This window comes from Myxocyprinus asiaticus, chromosome 40 (genome assembly GCF_019703515.2).
Source record: "Myxocyprinus asiaticus isolate MX2 ecotype Aquarium Trade chromosome 40, UBuf_Myxa_2, whole genome shotgun sequence".
NCBI classification, from domain to species: domain Eukaryota; kingdom Metazoa; phylum Chordata; class Actinopteri; order Cypriniformes; family Catostomidae; genus Myxocyprinus; species Myxocyprinus asiaticus.
The window spans coordinates 32,903,801-32,923,126 of NC_059383.1; the positions used below are offsets into that span (position 1 = coordinate 32,903,801).

Sequence of the window (19,326 nt, forward strand, 5' to 3'; positions counted from 1 at the left end):
ATGCTATATAAACAAAGCTGAGCTGAGATTAAAGCACAAATGCTGCGATTTAATTATATAAATATATATTTTACATGTTCTGCGGGTTCACAATGTATAAGTGCTCTGCTCTGTCATCTGATACAACGTGAATGATTTTCAATGTTTGTGGAGTTTCTAGTGGATGAGCGGTCGGATTTATTTAAATTACGCAGCTCGTCCACAGTAAGATTGCAGCCTTCAGCGGTTTAATAAATCACACTAGGGCATGTCACGATTTTAATTTGATTAACTGTCCATTTCAGTGTACAAGGAGTAACAGAGCACATGTTCAAAATAAGCCTGTAAGCATTTTCAAGCTGTCGTGTGTCAGTCATACTGCACGCTGGTACCGGATAGAATCGGTGCTCGGTACTACCAGTACTGCAGAAACACTGGTATCGATACATCTTTTTTATTTTAGTATCGACTTGGTACCGAAGTACGAGTACTTTTGACAACAAATACATATACACTACCAGTCAAAAGTTTAGGGTCACTTATTCTTTATTATTATTATTTTTCACATTTAAAGATAATAGTAAAGTCATCAAAACTATGGAAGAACAGAAATGGAACTATAGAAATTGTGTTGTGACTAAAAAAATCAAAAATAAAATCAAAATTATTTTATATTTTAGCATTTTCAAGCCTTTGCATAGAATTTGCAGAAATGTACTCTTGACATTTTCTCAACCAGCTTCTTGAAGTATCACCATGGGATGCTTTTTAAACAGTATTGAAGGAGTTCCCATCAATACTGGGCACTTATTAGCTGCTTTTTTTTTTTTTTTTTATTAAAAAAAGATATCTTTTTCAAAAGGATGATTGGCTCTTTTAACTGTAAGGCCGTACTTCAATTCCTAAAGCCGCCATATTCAGCAACACAATTTCTCCCATTCATATGTAAACGAGTGACCCGTTTCAACCTATAATGTCTCAACCTATAATACACGTCATACAAGATTAACAAAAACATCTCACCGTGTTGCATTTGGTCCCGCACACCACCTGTCTGTGGTTGAGCCACTGGGAAGCGAACACCTTGTTGAGGCGTCCGAGGGAGAATTCTCTCTCTCTGAGGATGGCGGGAATGCGTCCGGCAGCAAATCCGCGTAGACTCCGCTGGAAGCTCCACTCATGCTGCTGCTGCGGGCGAAACTCCCTCCCTCTCACAGAGCACACCACCGACCGCCGGCCCTGCCACCAGTGCTGGGCATGACGCGCCGAGCTGGACACACGGGCACGCTTAAATGCAGACTGACACCACTCAAACTGTTTGAAGAAAAGAAGAGGAGTGGTATTTTAAGGAAAAGTCTGTCATTTTACTAAACAGATAATTTTTTAAAGAAACTATAGTTGAAGTCAGAAGTTTACAAACACTTAGGCTGAAGTCATTAAAACTCATTTTGTAACCAATCCACAGGTTTAATATTAACAAACTATAGTTTTGGCAAGTCATTTAGGACATCTACTTTGTGCATGACTTGAGTAATTTTTCCAGCAATTGTTTACAGACAGATTGTTTTACTTTTAATTGACTATATCACAATTCCAATGGGTCAGAATTTTACATACAATAAGTTAACTGTGCCTTTAAGCAGCTTGGAAAATTCCAGAAAATGATGTCAAGCCTTTAGGAAATTAGCTTCTGATAGGTGGTGTACAGAATTGGAGGTGTACCTGTGGATGTATTTTAAGGTCTACCTTCAAACTCAGTGCCTCTTTGTTTAACATCATGGGAAAATCAAAAGAAATCAGCCAAGACCTCAGAAAAAAAGAAAATTGTGGACCTCCACAAGTCTGGTTCATCCTTGGGAGCAATTTCCAAATGTCTGAAGGTACCAAGTTCATCTGTACAAACAATAGTACGCAAAAATAAACACCATGGGACCACGCAGCCATCATACCACTCAGGAAGGAGACGCATTCTCTCTCCTAGAGATGAACGTAGTTTGGTGAAAAAAGTGCAAATCAATCCCAGAACAACAGTAAAGGACCTTGTGAAGATGAAGAGGAAAAAGGTAGACAAGTATCTATATCCACAGTAAAATGAGTCCTATATCAACATAACCTGAAAGGCTGCTCAGCAAGGATGAAGCCACTGCTCCAAAACTGCCATAAAAAAGCCAGACTACAGTTTGCAAGTGCACATGGGGACAAAAACCTTTTTTTTTAGAAATGTCCTCTGGTCTGATGAAACAAAAATTTAACTGTTTGGCCATAATGACCAATGATATGTTTGGAGCAAAAAGGGTGAGGCTTGCAAGCCAAAGAACACCATTCCAGCCGTGAAGCATGGGGGTGGCAGCATCATGTTGTGGGGGTGCTTTGCTGCAGGAGGGACTGGTGCACTTCACAAAATAGATGGCATCATGAAGAAGGAAAATTATGTGGATATATTAAAGCAACATCTCAAGTTAAAGCTTGGTTGCAAATGGGTCTTCCTAATGGACAATGACCCCAAGTTTACCTCCAAAGTTGTGGCAAAATGGCTTAAGAACAACAAAGTCAAGGTATTATGGGCATCACAAAGCCCTGACCTCAACCCAACAGAAGATTTGTGGGCAGAACTGAAAAAGCGTGTGCGAGCAAGGAGGCCTACACACCTGACTCAGTTACACCAGTTCTGTCTGGAGGAATGGTCCAAAATTCCAGCAACTCTTTGTGAGAAGCTTGTGGAAGGCTACCCAAAACGTTTGACCCAAGTTAAACAATTTAAAGACCATGCTACCAAATACTAAGTGTATGTAAACTTCTGACCCACTGGGAATGTGATGAAAGGAATAAAAGCTGAAATAAATCATTCTCTCTACTATTATTCATTTCTGACATTTCACATTCTTAAAGTAGTGATCCTAACTGACCTAATACAGGGAATGTTTTCTACGATTAATTGTCAGGAATTGTGAAAAACTGAGTTTAAATGTATTTGGCGTATGTAAGGTGTATGTTAACTTCTACCTGCAACTGTAATTACATGGAATAGAAATTTATAAAAGTTTTCTCATTTTTATAAAAGACCATCATCAAAGATCATAAGCAGGCTATGACAAAAAAATGATTTATACCCTATACTGACTCAATAATTCATGAAATTCACATCATCTTTTCCCCCTGCTGATTACATAACATTTTCAAATATAAAAATAAAACTGAAAATATGAGAACAATCTAGCAGGACATCTGGTTTGTACCAGGTGGCCTCCATGCAATTCAGCAATGTTTCGGCAATTTTGCAATTTTTAAAAACAGCTTACAGTCAGAGAAACACACCTGGTGAAAACAGCTCTCTATACAATCTAACACAATAAATTACAAAACAATAACAGCCTGATTACAAAAGTGAGAGTGTACATCTGACTCCGATGCCAGCTGGCAGACAAAGACATTCTGTGGTCCCAACAAGCAAATTATGCCCATGACAGGGCCAAGCAAATCTAAAGGCTTGTTGGAGTATACCAGCTCCTGCAGGCCCAACAATGTGTGTGTGAAGGACGATTTAGTGAATCGCACTAAACTGCACTGACATCAACACACTTATAATCAAGACATCAGTGCTCATGTAAACCATTATTGATCAAATCCATATACACTTAGGTATTTCTACTCCAGTCAAGCTCTTCCAATCCCCCCTCAGGCCAGTGGACATCAGCCCCATCTGACTGACCCAGATCCTAACAGCCAAGTAGGTCAAAACAGAATCTTAGCCAATACATACACAGGCACCTTCCTACACACATGCTCGGCCATCAGTAAGGATCAGCGTTAAGAACCAAACTGTTTTAAAAAAATCATTTACGTCCTATGTCACCTATACACAGACAATTTCTATGTGTAGAATCTCAAACTTGAAAAACAGAGCATAAGCAAGTCCACGTGTAGTGATAATAAGTCAACATTATTCAGTGGACAATGTGGATTCCTGTAAAGAAGCAGCAATTTCTCTATAATACACCTGCGTTGTAAGAACTCTCTGGTACATTCATAACCACTTTGAGAACACCAGTAAAAATGAGTGTTCCTAAAAGTCAATGTTCTTCTGATGTGTCTTAAAGGAATAGTTCACTCAAATGCCATCCCATTTGTGTTTGACTTTCTTCTGCTGAACACAAACGACATTTTAGAAAAATACTTCAACTCTGTTGGTCCATTCAGTGCATGTGAATGGAGGCCAGAACTTTGAAGCTTCAAAAGCACATAAAGGCAGCATAAAAGTAATCCATACAACTCCAGTGGTTAAAAAGGCCCTATTATGCTTTTTGGGATTTTACCATTCCTTTAGTGTTTAATATAGCTGTTTGTGCATGCAAAAGGTCTGCATAGTTACACAAAAGGCCGTTATTCTCTCCCACAGCCAACACTGCTCAAGAACTACAAGAAACGGGCTGTTTGTAGTCCAGCCATTTCTTCCGTGAAGTATCTACGTCACTATGTAACACATTTGCATAATGCCTGCTAAGGGCTACTTTGGCCCGCCCTCAAACAAACATAGTTATAGCTGAGGCCAGGATGAGTTGGGTTAGTGTTGTCACCATGTCGAGAAGACGCACGCTGTTTTCTTCACTACGAAAGCAAAACCTCTTTGTTTGGACTTCCAAAGGCATACGAATTGAAGAATCAGTGGTTAAAATGTATTTTAATTATTTAGCAGTACAACCACAACCAATGCCAGATTTTCAAGATGGTTACTCCTGAAAGATGGTGTAGTTCCCACTTTGTTGAGACAATTTGGCACTTCAGGATCACAACCTGCATGCTTGATTATTTGTGGATTTTTCTGCTACCAAGAGTTGTAGATACGGTGTACACCAGTGCCCAGATGTAGGCGTCTGTTAACCTGCTAGCTAATGTTATTGTGTTGAAATAGTTTTGCTAATCAGCTGCAGGCCCACTTTTACCTACAATTGTGAAGAATTATGCAGATTGTTTGTCGTTCTTACTATCATGAATAGTGATCAAGTGTGGAGATGGATTTATTTTTACAAACGGTCATTTTATGTCTGGAATCCACAGTAGTTCACGGCTAACTTGCGATGTAATATTATTGTTTTGGTAAGGGTTTTCTATTCAGCTGTGGGCCGGCTTTTACCTAAAACTGTGTAACAAAACGGTCGATCAAGAGTTTTATATAATTATAAACTGTAACGTTACAGCCGCTATCCACGGTAGTCCACGGCTAACTTGCTCACCAACTCTCTAATACCCCCAGGTAATGTCCAACCGGGAGTAAGCCTCTGTTCTCCGTTCATAGTTCGGACGAACAAAGTTTGGCTACACCCATTCCAGCAAAAGATGACTAACTTAGATGCACTACGTGTCTTTTACTTGAAGCTTTGTTAGGTTCACAATAATCAACAGTGTACTTGTAAGAAAGCTACTAAATTAAAACTTACCACTGTGAAACATTCTGCTCAAGTCGTGCTTGCAAAGGTGGTTCGGGTCGATCAACTTGTTCTTCCAAACTTTCATTATCGGACTCAAACTGGTACGGCAAAAACCGACGGCATTGTTACAATAGTGTTTACAGCTGCTCAGGAAGCCTGAAACTCGGTTATAGTAAGGGGCGTTACAATTCCAACACACGCTCTACGCAGTTGACGAATCACAACAGACTAGGCCAGCTGACCAATCACAGTAGACTGGGCTTTTCGAAAAGGGGGGCTTTAAAGCGACAGGACCTAAATCAGAGCGTTTGAGACAGAGGATGAAAATGGGTTTAGCAGTGTGTTTGTGTTTTTTGAACATTAAAGCATGTAAACCTATTCTAGTAGACCCCCAAAATAAAATCATGAACCTGTAAATTAGCATAATATGAGCTCTTTAAATCCATGTCTTCAAAAGTTATATTATAGGTATAGGTGAGAAACAGATGAATATTACTGTCCTTTTTACCATAATTCTCCTCCTGCCCAGTAGGTGGCGATATGCATAGGGCTGCCACGATTATGAAATTTGGCTGATGATTAATTGTCAAACAAATAATTGTGATTATGACTATTAATTGTCTGTTTTAGGGCTGCGATGATCAACTGTCTCGTTAAGGGCTTTCATGATTAATTGTCATATAAATTGTCATATATTTTAAGATGTGCTTTTTTTCTGCATGTGTGCTTCATACACCTTAAGAAGACATTTTTACATATTTAACTTCAAATATATAAATCAAATAATAAAATAGGAATAAACTATGATTTCCTTTTAAGGCTTTAAAAACTTATGAATGAAAAATATGAAAAATAATCATGAAGAATAAATATCAAATAGATGGTTTTAAATATAAAAAATATTCATAAATACTTAAAATATGCCTCTCCTTTTGGTCAACTTTAGTTTTGGTCAATTTTACATTTACACTTGTTTTTTGAATTCATATTTGATATTTTTTTAAATAACAAATAAAATATATATATATATATATATATATTTATTATTATTATTATTATATTTTTATTATATTATGCAGTAGTAAAACATTTCTTTCATAATTTATTCACTTTCACACTTTATTTTAATGCTCTGATTAAACCCACAAGCCCTTATTTGTCATGAGGCAAAAACTTTGAGATTTCGTTTCATCATTTCATCACTCCACAGAAATAGAGTAAGCGGGCTTCTCCTCCTCTTTGTCACTGCGTGTCATTAACAGTGTGTATGAACCAGGAACATTTGCCATTTCACGATCATTTAAAGTGAAACCAGAGCACTTTGCGTTCACTATCAAAGTTTATACTTGTTTGTTTATATTTTCTAAGGAGTTTGGTGCGAGCCTCTGCTGACAGCGTGCGCATAAGTGTGCTTCGTGCGCTCTTCAGGACAGGAGCTGGTTGAACTCCGTGGTGCGGCTCAGTAACGATCGGACTCGGAGTTCAACTGAATGACACACAAATGTGCTGTTCATGTCATTTATACAGTATATTCGCTTAAAATTCCCTTATTTGGGCATTATAAATGTGACAGGAATTTGAATGCCCAGTAATCGCGGTTGTCTCAAATAACCGTGATTAGATCAAATAACCACGATCAGATGGTTATTTAATAATCACGACAGGCCTAGATATGCACCAAGAATGCAAATCGCCAAAAACAAAAGAAAAATGTGGAACTGAAAGTGAACATTTATAGTAAAAAAATGACTTAATTATTGATCTTTTTCTCACCCACACCTAACATATCACTTTAGAAGACATGGATTTAACCACTGGAGTCATATGGATTACTTGTATGCTGCCTTTTTGTGCTTTTTTTGAGCTTCAAAGTTCTGGCCACCATTCACTTGCATTGTATGGACCAACAGAGCTGAGATATTTTTCTAAAAAAATCTTCATTTGTGTTAAGCAGCAGCAAGAAATTCATACATATCTGGTATGTCATGAGGGTGAGTAAATGATGAGAGGATTTTCTTTTTTTGGGTGAACTATCCTTTTAACTTGACCTATGCATTTCCATGACTTTCAGGCATTTGTGGTCACTACATAATAACTTTTTCAAATATTTTATTGCAATTTACTTTTTATATATTTTAGAGCCGAGCATAGCTGGAAAGTTTATATTTTTCACTATAGACATTTCCATGACTGTTAACAATTATATTAATTTCCAAGACTTTCCAGGCCTGGAAATCACACTGTTAAAATCCCTGATATTTAAAAGGTTTTAGATGACTATGGAACCCTGGAACACATAAAATATGAAACCCTCAAAGTCCACTCACAAATCTATTTTGCTCTAGATTTAGCTTTTCATTCACAATAGCCTAATGATTTAATTTTAGCATTCATCCCCATTGGCTCATTCAGATATTTATCTATGCTTATCATTATTTAATTCTGAAATTAATTCAAACAGCAACTTCAAACATGAATATATAGCCGTGGCTTCACTAAATCTTGTTTACATGATCATATTATAGCATGTAATACAATCACACATATGCTATTATCACCCCTTTCAAAAATGAATATAAAACTCTAATAAACTATAATAACTCAATGTACAGTGCCTGATATTGAGAGGTGGTTCAATCTCAGGGATATCCTTCTGTTACCTGAGAAATGTGAATATAAACAATCTGAACAACATTTGAAGTCTATTCCTAGCCAACCATCAACTTCATGAGGAGCCTGGTTGGTTATTACTAACATAAATCTTTTGTGGCCTATGAGGTTGGCGCATTGTTTTTTTTATTGATTATCTCCGCACGATCTGGCTGTCAGACTTGTCCAGATAAATTTTATTTAAAGGAATGGTTCACCCAAAATGTGAATTCTCTCATCATTTACTCACCCTTATGTCATCTCCAACTCGTATGACTTTTTCTTCTGCAGAACACAAACAAAGATTGTGCGACAATAGAGATTTGATAGCCGTTTGTCCATACAATGCAGGTGAATGGTGACCAAATTTTCAAGCTCCAAAAAGGAAATAAAGGCAACATAAAGGTAATCCACAAGACTCCAGTGGTTTAACCCATGTCTTCTGAAGCAATCCGATCAAAATAAAATTCCTTTTTTCACTAAAAATCTTGATATCAGCAGTCCCGTTGCTGATCATGATTTTAAGCTTGATTACACTTTGCTCTGTGCATGTGTCAAGCACTAGAGTGTGTAATCAAGCTTAAAATTACGATCGTGCAAAGAGACTGCAATGGCAAGTTGTACAGTTAACAAGCAGTCACATTTTGGTCAGTTCTCACCCAAAACCGATCGTATCACTTCAAAAGACACGGGTTAAACCACTGGAGTCTTGTGGACTATCTTTATGCTCCCTTTACAGTAGCAGTGGGTAAAAATAGCATTTTCCTGATACATCGTGATCTTCATCTGAACAATCTCGATATCGATTCTTAAATCCCAAGAACGATCTTTCACTCAATGCGCAACCCTCCACTACATTGAGAGGAAATCACTCACATTTGCAACCAAATTTCAAGTGAATATATTTGGAAACTGGCTGGTAAATGTTTACATCTCACTCAACAGTAATTGTGTAGTTTAGTCATTAAGTGTTCAGCAGCGAGATCCTTTCACAGCATGTTGAGAGTAAAAGTTGTTCCGTTTAATGTGTGTTCAAGGACGAGAACCACGCAACCCATTTGTCATTGAATACAGTCTCTTTGAATAGCTTTCTGTTCTTTACAGTATGTTGTTGATCAAAAACAACTACTAAAAAACATTTAATTATAATCATGCATCACACAGATGAGGTAAAGCCATTCGAGTCCTCTCTAGTTACATGCACTCATTTAAAGGTGCTGTTTACAGAAATGCCGGGGTTTTTTATTTATTAAAGAGACAGTACCGGTTTTAGCACATGATCAACAAATCAATGTAAATACTTGTAAATAGTACAAATTATGCAATTTAACAAATATATATATATATATATATATATATATTAAATATAATATCTTATATATTGATTGAACACATTTATTTGTTCATTTTTAAACAGCCAAAATGTGACCAAAATTGTGAAAAAGTAATAAATTATAATAAGTAAAATTAATATTTTCCTAATGAGCCTAGTTAAAAGGTCCCCGTATAATTAACAGCATTAGCTGGGAGATATTTTCTTTTATATGTAAGTGAAGAATCTGGAAATATGTATCAATACCCAGCCCTACTTTACAGTATGTGCTTTTTGGAGCTTGAAAATGTGGTCACCATTCACTTGCATTCTGGACAAAGAGACATCACATCTATAATGTGTTCCATGAAAGTCATACAAATTTGAGAGTGAGACAACAAAAGGGTATATGAGAGAATTAACATTTTTGAGTGAACTATTACTTTATTATCAGAAATAAACCTTTAATGACACCAAATAATGAGAAGATCTATTTCAGTCTATTTCACTGAATCAAGTGTCTAGACTTCCCCACATGAGAACTGCATCATGTGCCTCCTGTTTGACATAACATCTTAAAAGGCCTTAACAAATTGTTCACTGTTGCAACCGATATTCTGATACACCAAAACACTGTGCTATAACTAATCTCCATCTTAATGATTAAAATAATAGTGAATTGTAGCAGACTGCACCCCTACTGTACGACTAACTAGCTTATACAGTCTGGAGTAACATTATCCTTTAATCTAGTCCAGGATTATAAAACCTCCTCAGACATAACACGTATTCCCAATGTCCAAGACAAGTGATACATGTTGATTTATCACTAAACAAATTCACCCATAGCAGATCAATGTCAACAGCTAAGTTAAGAAACCCACTATTAGCCTTTAGCCAACATATTGGAGAATGTTTGTGTTTGCTAACATTATACTCGTCTCTTTCCTGTTTCTGAAAAGTGACATTTCAAGCTATCTTTCCTCTATTTTGTTATTATATATAGATATTTTTAAATAAGATCAGAGGTTCGCATATGGCTGTATGGTGTTGTTGTTGGATAAGATAGAGGGCTTGTTTTTACCTGTTGTTCCTTGGGCTCCCCTGCTTTTCTTTTCCTGCTAACTGTTTTTCTCGCCATAGCCCGACACGCACAGGTCCCTCACCCACATGGAGGGCAGCAGCGATGCCGGGAAGTGGGTCATATAATGGCGATTTGGTTGTTTTGACGGCCTCTGCGCTGGCGACGCGGCGCGACTAACCGAATCGAATCCACCCGAGTAGAGTCGGATCAACCGGAATCGAATAATCCCCCGATTCGATATCGGTGCGGTCGCGATTTTTTTTTTTTTTTTTTTTGGATTTAGGTCGTTTTTAGATCAGGTGTGTTTGCTTTTCGTCTGTGTGGAGGAGCTACAAGGGTACTCCTGCCCCTCCCCTGCACCGATCTCACTTTTCACCAATCTTTCAGCCTCTCTATCCGTCCGTCGTTCTTTTGACAAAACGCGTCATCTGACAACGTACAGCGCCGCGCGCAGTCGCACTCAAGTCAAATATCAACAAAAACAAGGTCAAGCGTAAGCGTACGCGTGCGCGTCGGCTGCGTGCGCGCACTCGAACGAGAGGGTCCTCGCTGCAGTCTGTAGCGACATGAGGTTGTGGATCTAATCTGCGTGCTGGATTTTGATGACATAGTGGATGTTTTGGTTTTTATGCGTTACACTGAGTACATTATTACTTTATAGTTAAAAGTATTACACTGAGACATTTGTTTCATATAGCTTAGCTTTACCATGGATTTAATAAATTACTTTTCCTTGTTTTATAATTTGCGAGAATTTCCCAGAATAATGTTTTAACAATATAGTCCTCACTATCAGTGTTGGGGAGTAACGGGATACATGTAACGGGATTACGCATTTAAAATATAAAATATAAGTAACTGTATTCCACTACAGTTACAGTTTAAATCATTTGTATTTAGAATACAGTTACATTCAAAAAGTATTTTGATTATTGAAGAGATTACTTTGCATTTTATTGTCATTTGTTTCATTTAATATTTAGTCCTTTCAGATGGAAAACATTTATACATATAAATGATGCGATCCAAAGTGCATTTGAACAGCGGTGAGACACTTTCTTAAAAATAATATGAATAATTCCTTACATTTATATAGCGCTTTTCTAGGCACTCAAAGCACTTTACATGGTATAGGGGGACTCTCCTCAACCACCACCTGTGTGCAGCATCCACCTGGATGATGCAATGGCAGCCATAGTGCACCAGTACGCTCACCACACACAAGCTATTGGTGGAGAGGAGAGAGTAGAGTGATACAGCCAATTAATGGATGGGGATTATTAGGAGACCATGATTGAGAAGGGCCTATGGGGGAAATTTGGCCAAGACACCAGGCTTACACCCCTACTCTTTATGAGATGTCCTGGGATTTTTAATGACCACAGACAGTCAGGACCTCAGTTTAACATCTCATCCAAAAGATGGTGCCTTTTTACAGTATAGTGGGGAATTAGAACCTACACAGACCACAGGGTGAGCACCCCCTACTGGCCTCCCTAATACCTCTTCCAGCAGCAACCTTAGTTTTCCCCAGGAGATCTCCCATCCAGGTATTGGCTAGGCTCAACCCTGCTTAACTTCAGAGGGCAACCAGTCTTGAGCTGCAGATGGATATGGCGTGTTACATTCATATGAGCAGACAGAGAAGTACGTTTGAAGTTTGGAGCAGAAGAAATAGAAATAAACCTTGTGTAAATTGTCAGCTTTACGCTAAACTAAAATGCTATTTCTAGCCATTTTACATGCACATGTTACAAGGTACAATCATATTATTTATCAAGAAAATTCACATTAGAATACGTTACTGACCTTGAGTAATCTAACGGAATATGTTACAAATTACATTTTACAGCATGTATTCTGTAATCTGTAGTGGAATACAATTAAAAAGTAACCCTCCCAACCCCGCTCACTATAATGTGCTCCTCATTTTAACATCTCCTCTGCTGTACATAAATGCCATGGGGTGAATTATTTGTATTTGTATATTAACATGTAGTGCTTACTTGGAAGTATGCAAAAGTTAAATTAAAGTGAATCTGGAGTGCTTTAGAAATGATGCGCTCAGCACACGGAACCGAATGGAGCACATATGTTATTCTGAGCACGAGATGGAGTTGTGGAGCACAGAACCGCTCTGAATACACTGTAATAATGCTTATACACAATACAGACAGGACAGAGCAGCGTGCATAGACTTTGAAGCAAACAGCTTGACTTATCTATTAATTTAATAAAATCGTCATTGCCCTTTACAGTTAAACAGTCGCACAATGTCATACCATGATTTTAAATTGTGCAGCCCTAATATATAAATCTGTGTGTGTGTGTGTGTGTGTGTGTGTGTGTTATATGAATATATACTGTATTAATGACCGTTAAGTACGCTACTGTAATAAAACAATACATTAAAATGTGAATACACATGCACATTAAAACATCCACTACGTCACTAAAATCCAATACGCATGTGATTAGATCCACTACGTCATCGCGCTACAGTCTGCAGCGAGGAATACTTGACTCCAGGGCGACCGATGTTCTACTGCTATTCATGTCACAGACATTTAAGTTACGTTTACATTTTTCCATTGCGTTTTTGAAAAGTTTCGCGTACAGACGACAACGTTGTCAAAACGATCCCCGTTCACACGGATCTGTGAAAACGACTAAAAACGCTGTATTATGCATGCCAGGCCAGTAGTTGGCAATGTCACTTTGTAAAGAAACACTACGCGCTTGCGCACATAAGCATTCTTCCACAGAGTGGTAAATACAAACAATGAAGAAAGCATCGAGCAATTTTGTCTGGACGGATGATGAGGTTGCTTTATTACTACAATTAATTTGCTGGAGAAGCATCAGTAAACTCAAAATCTTGAGCAGCACAAACACAGTCCTGTAATCCGCCATTGTAGTTTTGAATGTCTCGCGCATTGTTCTGAAGTACTCGCGGGCATGCCTATAGACTGAACATGTAATACGCGTGCGCATGATGTCATCGTTTTCACAAATTCGCGTTTTTGTATGTTTACACGGAGACGATGACGGCATCGTTTTCAAAAACTTGCACTTTGAAACCTGTTTTCAAAAATGTGCGTTTTCAGGCCCCAAAACGGCGTTGTCGTCTAAACGAACAGCCAAAACACAATAAAAAGTTTTCAGTTTTTAGTTGAAAACGTCGTCGTGTAAACGGCCCCTTAATCTTTTTTAAACTCATACTTTTATTAAATAAAATGTTAGTTTTGCAAATACATTCATAAACAGACACAATGTATAGGGCCTATTTGTATATAAAAATAATTTCAACATTGAAGCATAAGTCCTTGGATTCAAATGTTTTTTAAAGGTGCACTCAGTAATTTCGTACTTACACTGACAACTAGTGGCATGTCCAGACGGTTCCAGACGGCATTCCGGGCCATGTTGTCAGAGCGTGCGCGAACCAACTGGCTAGTGTTTTTATGGACATTTTCAACCTCTCCCTCTCCTTGTCTGTAGTCCCCACATGCTTTAAAACGTCCACCATTGTGCCTGTACCAAAGCAATCCAAAATCACCTGCTTAAATGACTGGCGTTCTGTTGCTCTGACCCCCATCATCAGCAAATGCTTTGAGAGACTAATCAGAGATTACATCTGCTCTGTGCTGCCTGCCTCACTGGACTCACTGCAGTTTGCTTACCGCAACAACCGCTCCACTGATGATGCCATTGCATCTACACTACACGCTGCTCTCTCCCACCTGGAAAAAAGGAACACATATGTGAGAATGCTGTTTGTAGACTACAGCTCAGCATTCAACACCATAGTGCCCTCCAAGCTTGATGTGAAACTCCGGGCTCTGGGCTTAAACAGCTCGCTGTGCAGCTGGATCCTGGACTTCCTGTCAAGCAGACGCCAGGTGTTAGAATGGGCAGAAACATCTCATCACTGACCCTCAACACTGGAGCCCCACAGGACAGTGTTCTCAGCCCACTCCTGTATTCCCTGTACACACATGACTGTGTGGCAACACATAGCTCCAATGCCATCATTAAGTTCGCTGATGATACAACAGTGGTAGGTCTGATCACTGACAATGATGAAACAGCCTACAGAGAGGAGGTGCACACTCTGACACGCTGGTGTCAGGAGCACAACCTCTCCCTCAACATCAGCAAGACCAAGGAGCTTGTGGTGGATTTCAGGAGAAAAGACAGAGAACTCAGCCCCATCACCATAAATGGAGCACCGGTGGAGAGAGTCAGCAGCTTCAAGTTCTTCTGTGTCCACATCACAGAGGAACTCACATGGTCCGTCCACACTGAGGCCATTGTGAAGAAGGCTCATCAGCGCCTCTTCTTCCAGAGACGGCTGAGGACGTTTGGAATGAACCACAACATCCTCACATGGTTCTACACCAGCACTGTAGAGAGCATCCTGACTGGCTGCATCACTGCCTGGTACGGCAACAGCACCGCCCTCAACCGCAAAGCCCTGCAAAGGGTGGTGCGAACTGCCAGACACACCATCGGAGGTGAGCTTCCTTCCCTCCAGGACATATATACCAGGCGGTATGTGAAAAAAGCTTGGAGGAGACATGGGCTGCTCTCACTGCTACCATCAGGCAGGCGGTATCGCAGCATCAGGACCCGCACCAGCTGACTTCATGACAGCTTCTTCCCCCAAGCAATCAGACTTTTGAACTCTTGATCTCTCACGATCAATATACATCAGCACTGCACTTTACTAATCTTAAACTGGACTGTCATAAATGATATACTCTCTTAACAACACACTGGCAACTGACTATCAACCGACAGCCTGAATGTCAATACAGCACAATACAACCTACTGTATATTTTACATATACTATTTTTATTGTATACTGGGTATTCTATATTGTGTGTATGTGTATTCTATATTGTGTGTATTGTATACTGTACACTGTATATTATTTTTGTTTATTGTGTTGTGTGTAATTATTTGTATATTAGATATGTAAATTGTGTTGTGTAAATCTGATGTTTATTGTAAACTGGTATATGTCTCATTACTGTCATGACTGCTATGTTGCTTGGAACTGCACCCAAGACTTTCACCCACTGTTGCACTTGTGTATATGGTTGAGTGACAATAAAGTGATTTGATCTGATGTATGCAGCATCATTCAAACGCAATAGTTTTCAGTTACCGATGCCATTGACACAGTGCAATGTTCAGACAGTCATCCATAATTATTTTAATCCATGAGTGAAAAAGTCCCAAAAAACAAACAAACAGTGAGATTAACTGAGTAGTATTTGGCTGGTCATGTGATCCTAACAGTGGCGATTTCTCAGGGCCAGCAAAGTCTTCAATGCTGGCCTAAAATGCCAAATAAATAAATATTTTTCATCCTTTCATTCTCAATCACCTTTTTGCCTATGTATTTTTAATTGCTTTCCACTCTTAATTAATCTACAAACAAACAGAGAAAAACAAAAAGTTTATCCAGTCAGAATTTATTCCTTGATGCTTACAAGCAAAGTGTGACAACTGTTTCACAAATCGCATGCACAAAGCAGCGCGTGAGTTTGAGCTCCACCCCGTCAGGCCTTCAGAATTTCCACAGAATCCCTCAACAGTATAAATGAATGAGCAACTAATGTTAGATTGTCAGATTCATCAGCCAATCAGATTGATTTATTTGTTCCTGGTGGGTGTGATCTTTAGGACATGTCCCAGTCGAGGCCTTCTAGCTGGCCTTGAGTGACGCAATCACGCTTTAAGTGATGTATGTAATTCAAGATCTTGCTGACGAGTCGGCTGTCATCACTGATGGTATCGCCGTTGAGAAAGAGATCCTTATGGATTTACAAACATGAGATGTTCTGCATGACCGTGTGATTGCTTAATTTATTAAACAGGAAAGGAGGACTGATTTTCACTTCAAGTAAATTGGTAAGTGCCTTTTGCATTGTTATAGCAACATCAGGAGTTTTCTAAGTGTAAATTAGGCTGCTTGAGCATTCAGTGTCGGATCAAGTTTTGAAAAGTAGTGCTGCGTTCCATTCAATTCGGAAAGTCGGATTTTACAACTTCCTAATAGGAAAAGTGCAAAGGAATGCATCTTGAAGTCAGAATTACAACTTGTAGACTCGTGCAGAAATTCTCAACTCTGATTTCGCCAAGATGCGACACTCAGGGAGATATACTAAGTGATAAACATTCACTTTATTAAGTAATATCGATAAATGAGTTCGTTTCCACATTACATGATATTAAAGCTTGTTTAACAAACGCCTGCAGAAACAGGTGTATAAAACATGGTAAATTATAATCTCTTTTGATAATCGTACACCTGTAGCACAAATGCTAGCGCTGCAGCATTGTTTATCAGTTGGGTTCCTAGGAGACATCTCTAATGAGAGTCAAACCCCTGCTAAGCTAACGGGAGCATTGCAGTTCCGAATATCAGGGAATGGAATGCATTTATGGTCGGAGATATCAAGTAGGAATATCCCACATGCAACTTGAATTGAACGCAGCATAACCGTGCACCCTGACAAAATGAAATTTATTGCAAGCAACATTTAAATCGCAAATATAATTAGATAGATTTTCTCCAGGTATTATAGATCTCCTTGGTAGATTCAGATGAAAAATTATGATTTTGAATGTCTGTTCGGGAGACGTTAATTTCACAAACAGTCATGCTGCAGTTAAAATTAGGCTTGCTTGAGCATTAAGTGTCGTTTCAAGTTCTGGCTTTCGTGCGTGGACGTGTTTTTAAAATGTCAATTGTTATTACTAGTTAGCTGCGACATAATGTATGATGCCCAAAGGCATAGGGTGTCTTATTCATTGTGAAACTGTGTTTTCTTAATGGCATGAATCACACTGAAGGCCTAGACTGTAAATGCACGGCCGCCACTGGATGCTAATTCACGCTTTCGCCATCTTTGATTTTCAATTTGATTGACAACGAGGCTGTGAGGGATAGACTTACAGTCTCTTCCATGGGCTGTACTGCAGTTTAGTGTTTTTGGATCATTCTGCGATAAAATATCTGTCCAAGAGCATTCAGTATACAAAGAACATGAGTTGTGAAAATCAGATGTGATCTAGGAGTTTTATACAGCTTTATACCATTTGTGCCACTGAAGAGACTGTAAGTCTATACCTCACAGCCTCATTGTCATTCCCATTAAAACTCAAAGATGGCGCTAGCGTGAATAATGTCTATAAGGGGACCCTCTCCATATTGAATAAAACAGCTTTTATAAGTTCACTGATATGACTGGAGTGTTCATCTCATGTGAGTGTGCATTGTTTTATACATATGTTTCATAAGTACTATTGCTGTCTTTAGGAGTAAAACATTTTAACGAGGCAAAAATTACTGAGTGCAACTTCAAGATCATGAGAAGCATAATTTCAGACAATTGTATCAAAACCTTTGTCTGGTATTGTACATTTTTTACTTGTATAGGGAAAAACAGGGCTAAAGGCACCCCTTAAGGAAATTTCGCTTTTTTCATGGTCACGAAATGTATCAAGGTAAAAAAAAAAAAAAAAAACATTATTTTTATTGAATATTGATGGAGCAACATAATTTGTGTGAAAAGAAATAATAATTGAAGGTTATACCAGTTTTTTAAATTAAGGTGGTGAGGAAGCCTTTTACCTCACACTTGGGGTAAAAGGCCCCTAAGTGATAGTATTTTGGGTAAAAAGACCTCTGTTGCAGGGGTTAAAGGCCCCTATTAAATACGTTGTTTTTCTTATGTGGGGGGAATAGATTTGTTCTGAAAAATGTTCAAAGTGGGCTCACATTGACTCATCCAATCATAAGAGATTAGTTTGTTTATAGGATACTTGATGTAATAAAATGTCAAATGTGTTTGAAATGAACAGTAAATGGTTGACTTTTTTCCGAGGTAGTTATTTTGAGTAAGCAGCATCTTAATTTGCTACTCAGAAAAGCATCTTGCTGTCTCAAACTTATTTGCATTAGTTGACAAATTGTGCCCTGTAACTATTTCACCGGTATCTACACGATATCACTTTAAACCCCCTATGGGACAGTTTTTGAAAAATGTTTGATTTAATGACCTTAATCAAAACTAAAATGATAAATTAGAATTTGGTCACAAAAGAAATATGTTAATTTCAGGGATTTTCATTAGCTACATACACTGTACATTTTTTTTCGTAATTTTTACGGTAAAAGACTGTAAAAATTCTACAGTAAAAAAACTTTAATTGGTTAATTGGTAGTTACCTTAAAATATACCATAAAATTTTTACATATATTTAAAAAGACAATACATGTAGTTTTACAGTAAATGTTATTTATATATATATATATATATATATATATATATATATATATATATATATATATATATATATATTAATGTTAAAAGTATGATTTTCTGTATAATTAACAGTAAAAATGTATATTATGTTTAACAAGAGAGTACATGTACTTTTTACGGTAAATCATTGTTAAAATTAAGGTAAAAAACAATAATCAGGCTGTGACGAGGATCAGTGGGAGAGCGAGATAAAGGGGAGCCGGAGGCGCCAGTTCGAGAGAGAGACGCATGCGGCCGTGTTGCCTGTGTGTCTGTGTTTATGTTTGTTTTATTTTGAGTTTCTTATTAAACTTTATATTTACTGTTCAGCCGGTTCCTGCCTCCTCCTTGCCCATCCTTATACTGTTACACGGGGGTTCCCAGAATTCCCTGCGTGACCCAGTTCATTTCATTATATTATATGGGAATAGTTATGTTTCCTCTTATTTTTAATATCAGTTATGTACATTGGGGTGTTCTGTGTTATATTTGATGTAGTTTAGTTAATGTTTATTACATTATTTTAATTTCACATGTATCATCCTGATGGTGTT

General features: G+C 38.1%; 1 protein-coding gene across 1 annotated transcript in view; it reads right to left on the bottom strand.

The window, feature by feature from the left end:
- The window catches only part of dcaf12 (DDB1 and CUL4 associated factor 12), a 27,240-nt gene extending 16,344 nt beyond the window's left edge, over nt 1-10,896 (bottom strand). The window contains exons 1-2 of the mRNA XM_051680300.1: nt 10,451-10,896; nt 1,003-1,293 (exon numbers count right to left, since the gene is read on the bottom strand). Of these exons, the coding sequence (XP_051536260.1) occupies nt 1,003-1,293; nt 10,451-10,507 (348 nt within the window). The 5' untranslated portion in view covers nt 10,508-10,896. The remainder of the gene's footprint in view (nt 1-1,002; nt 1,294-10,450) is intronic.
- Nucleotides 10,897-19,326: the final 8,430 nt, after the last annotated feature.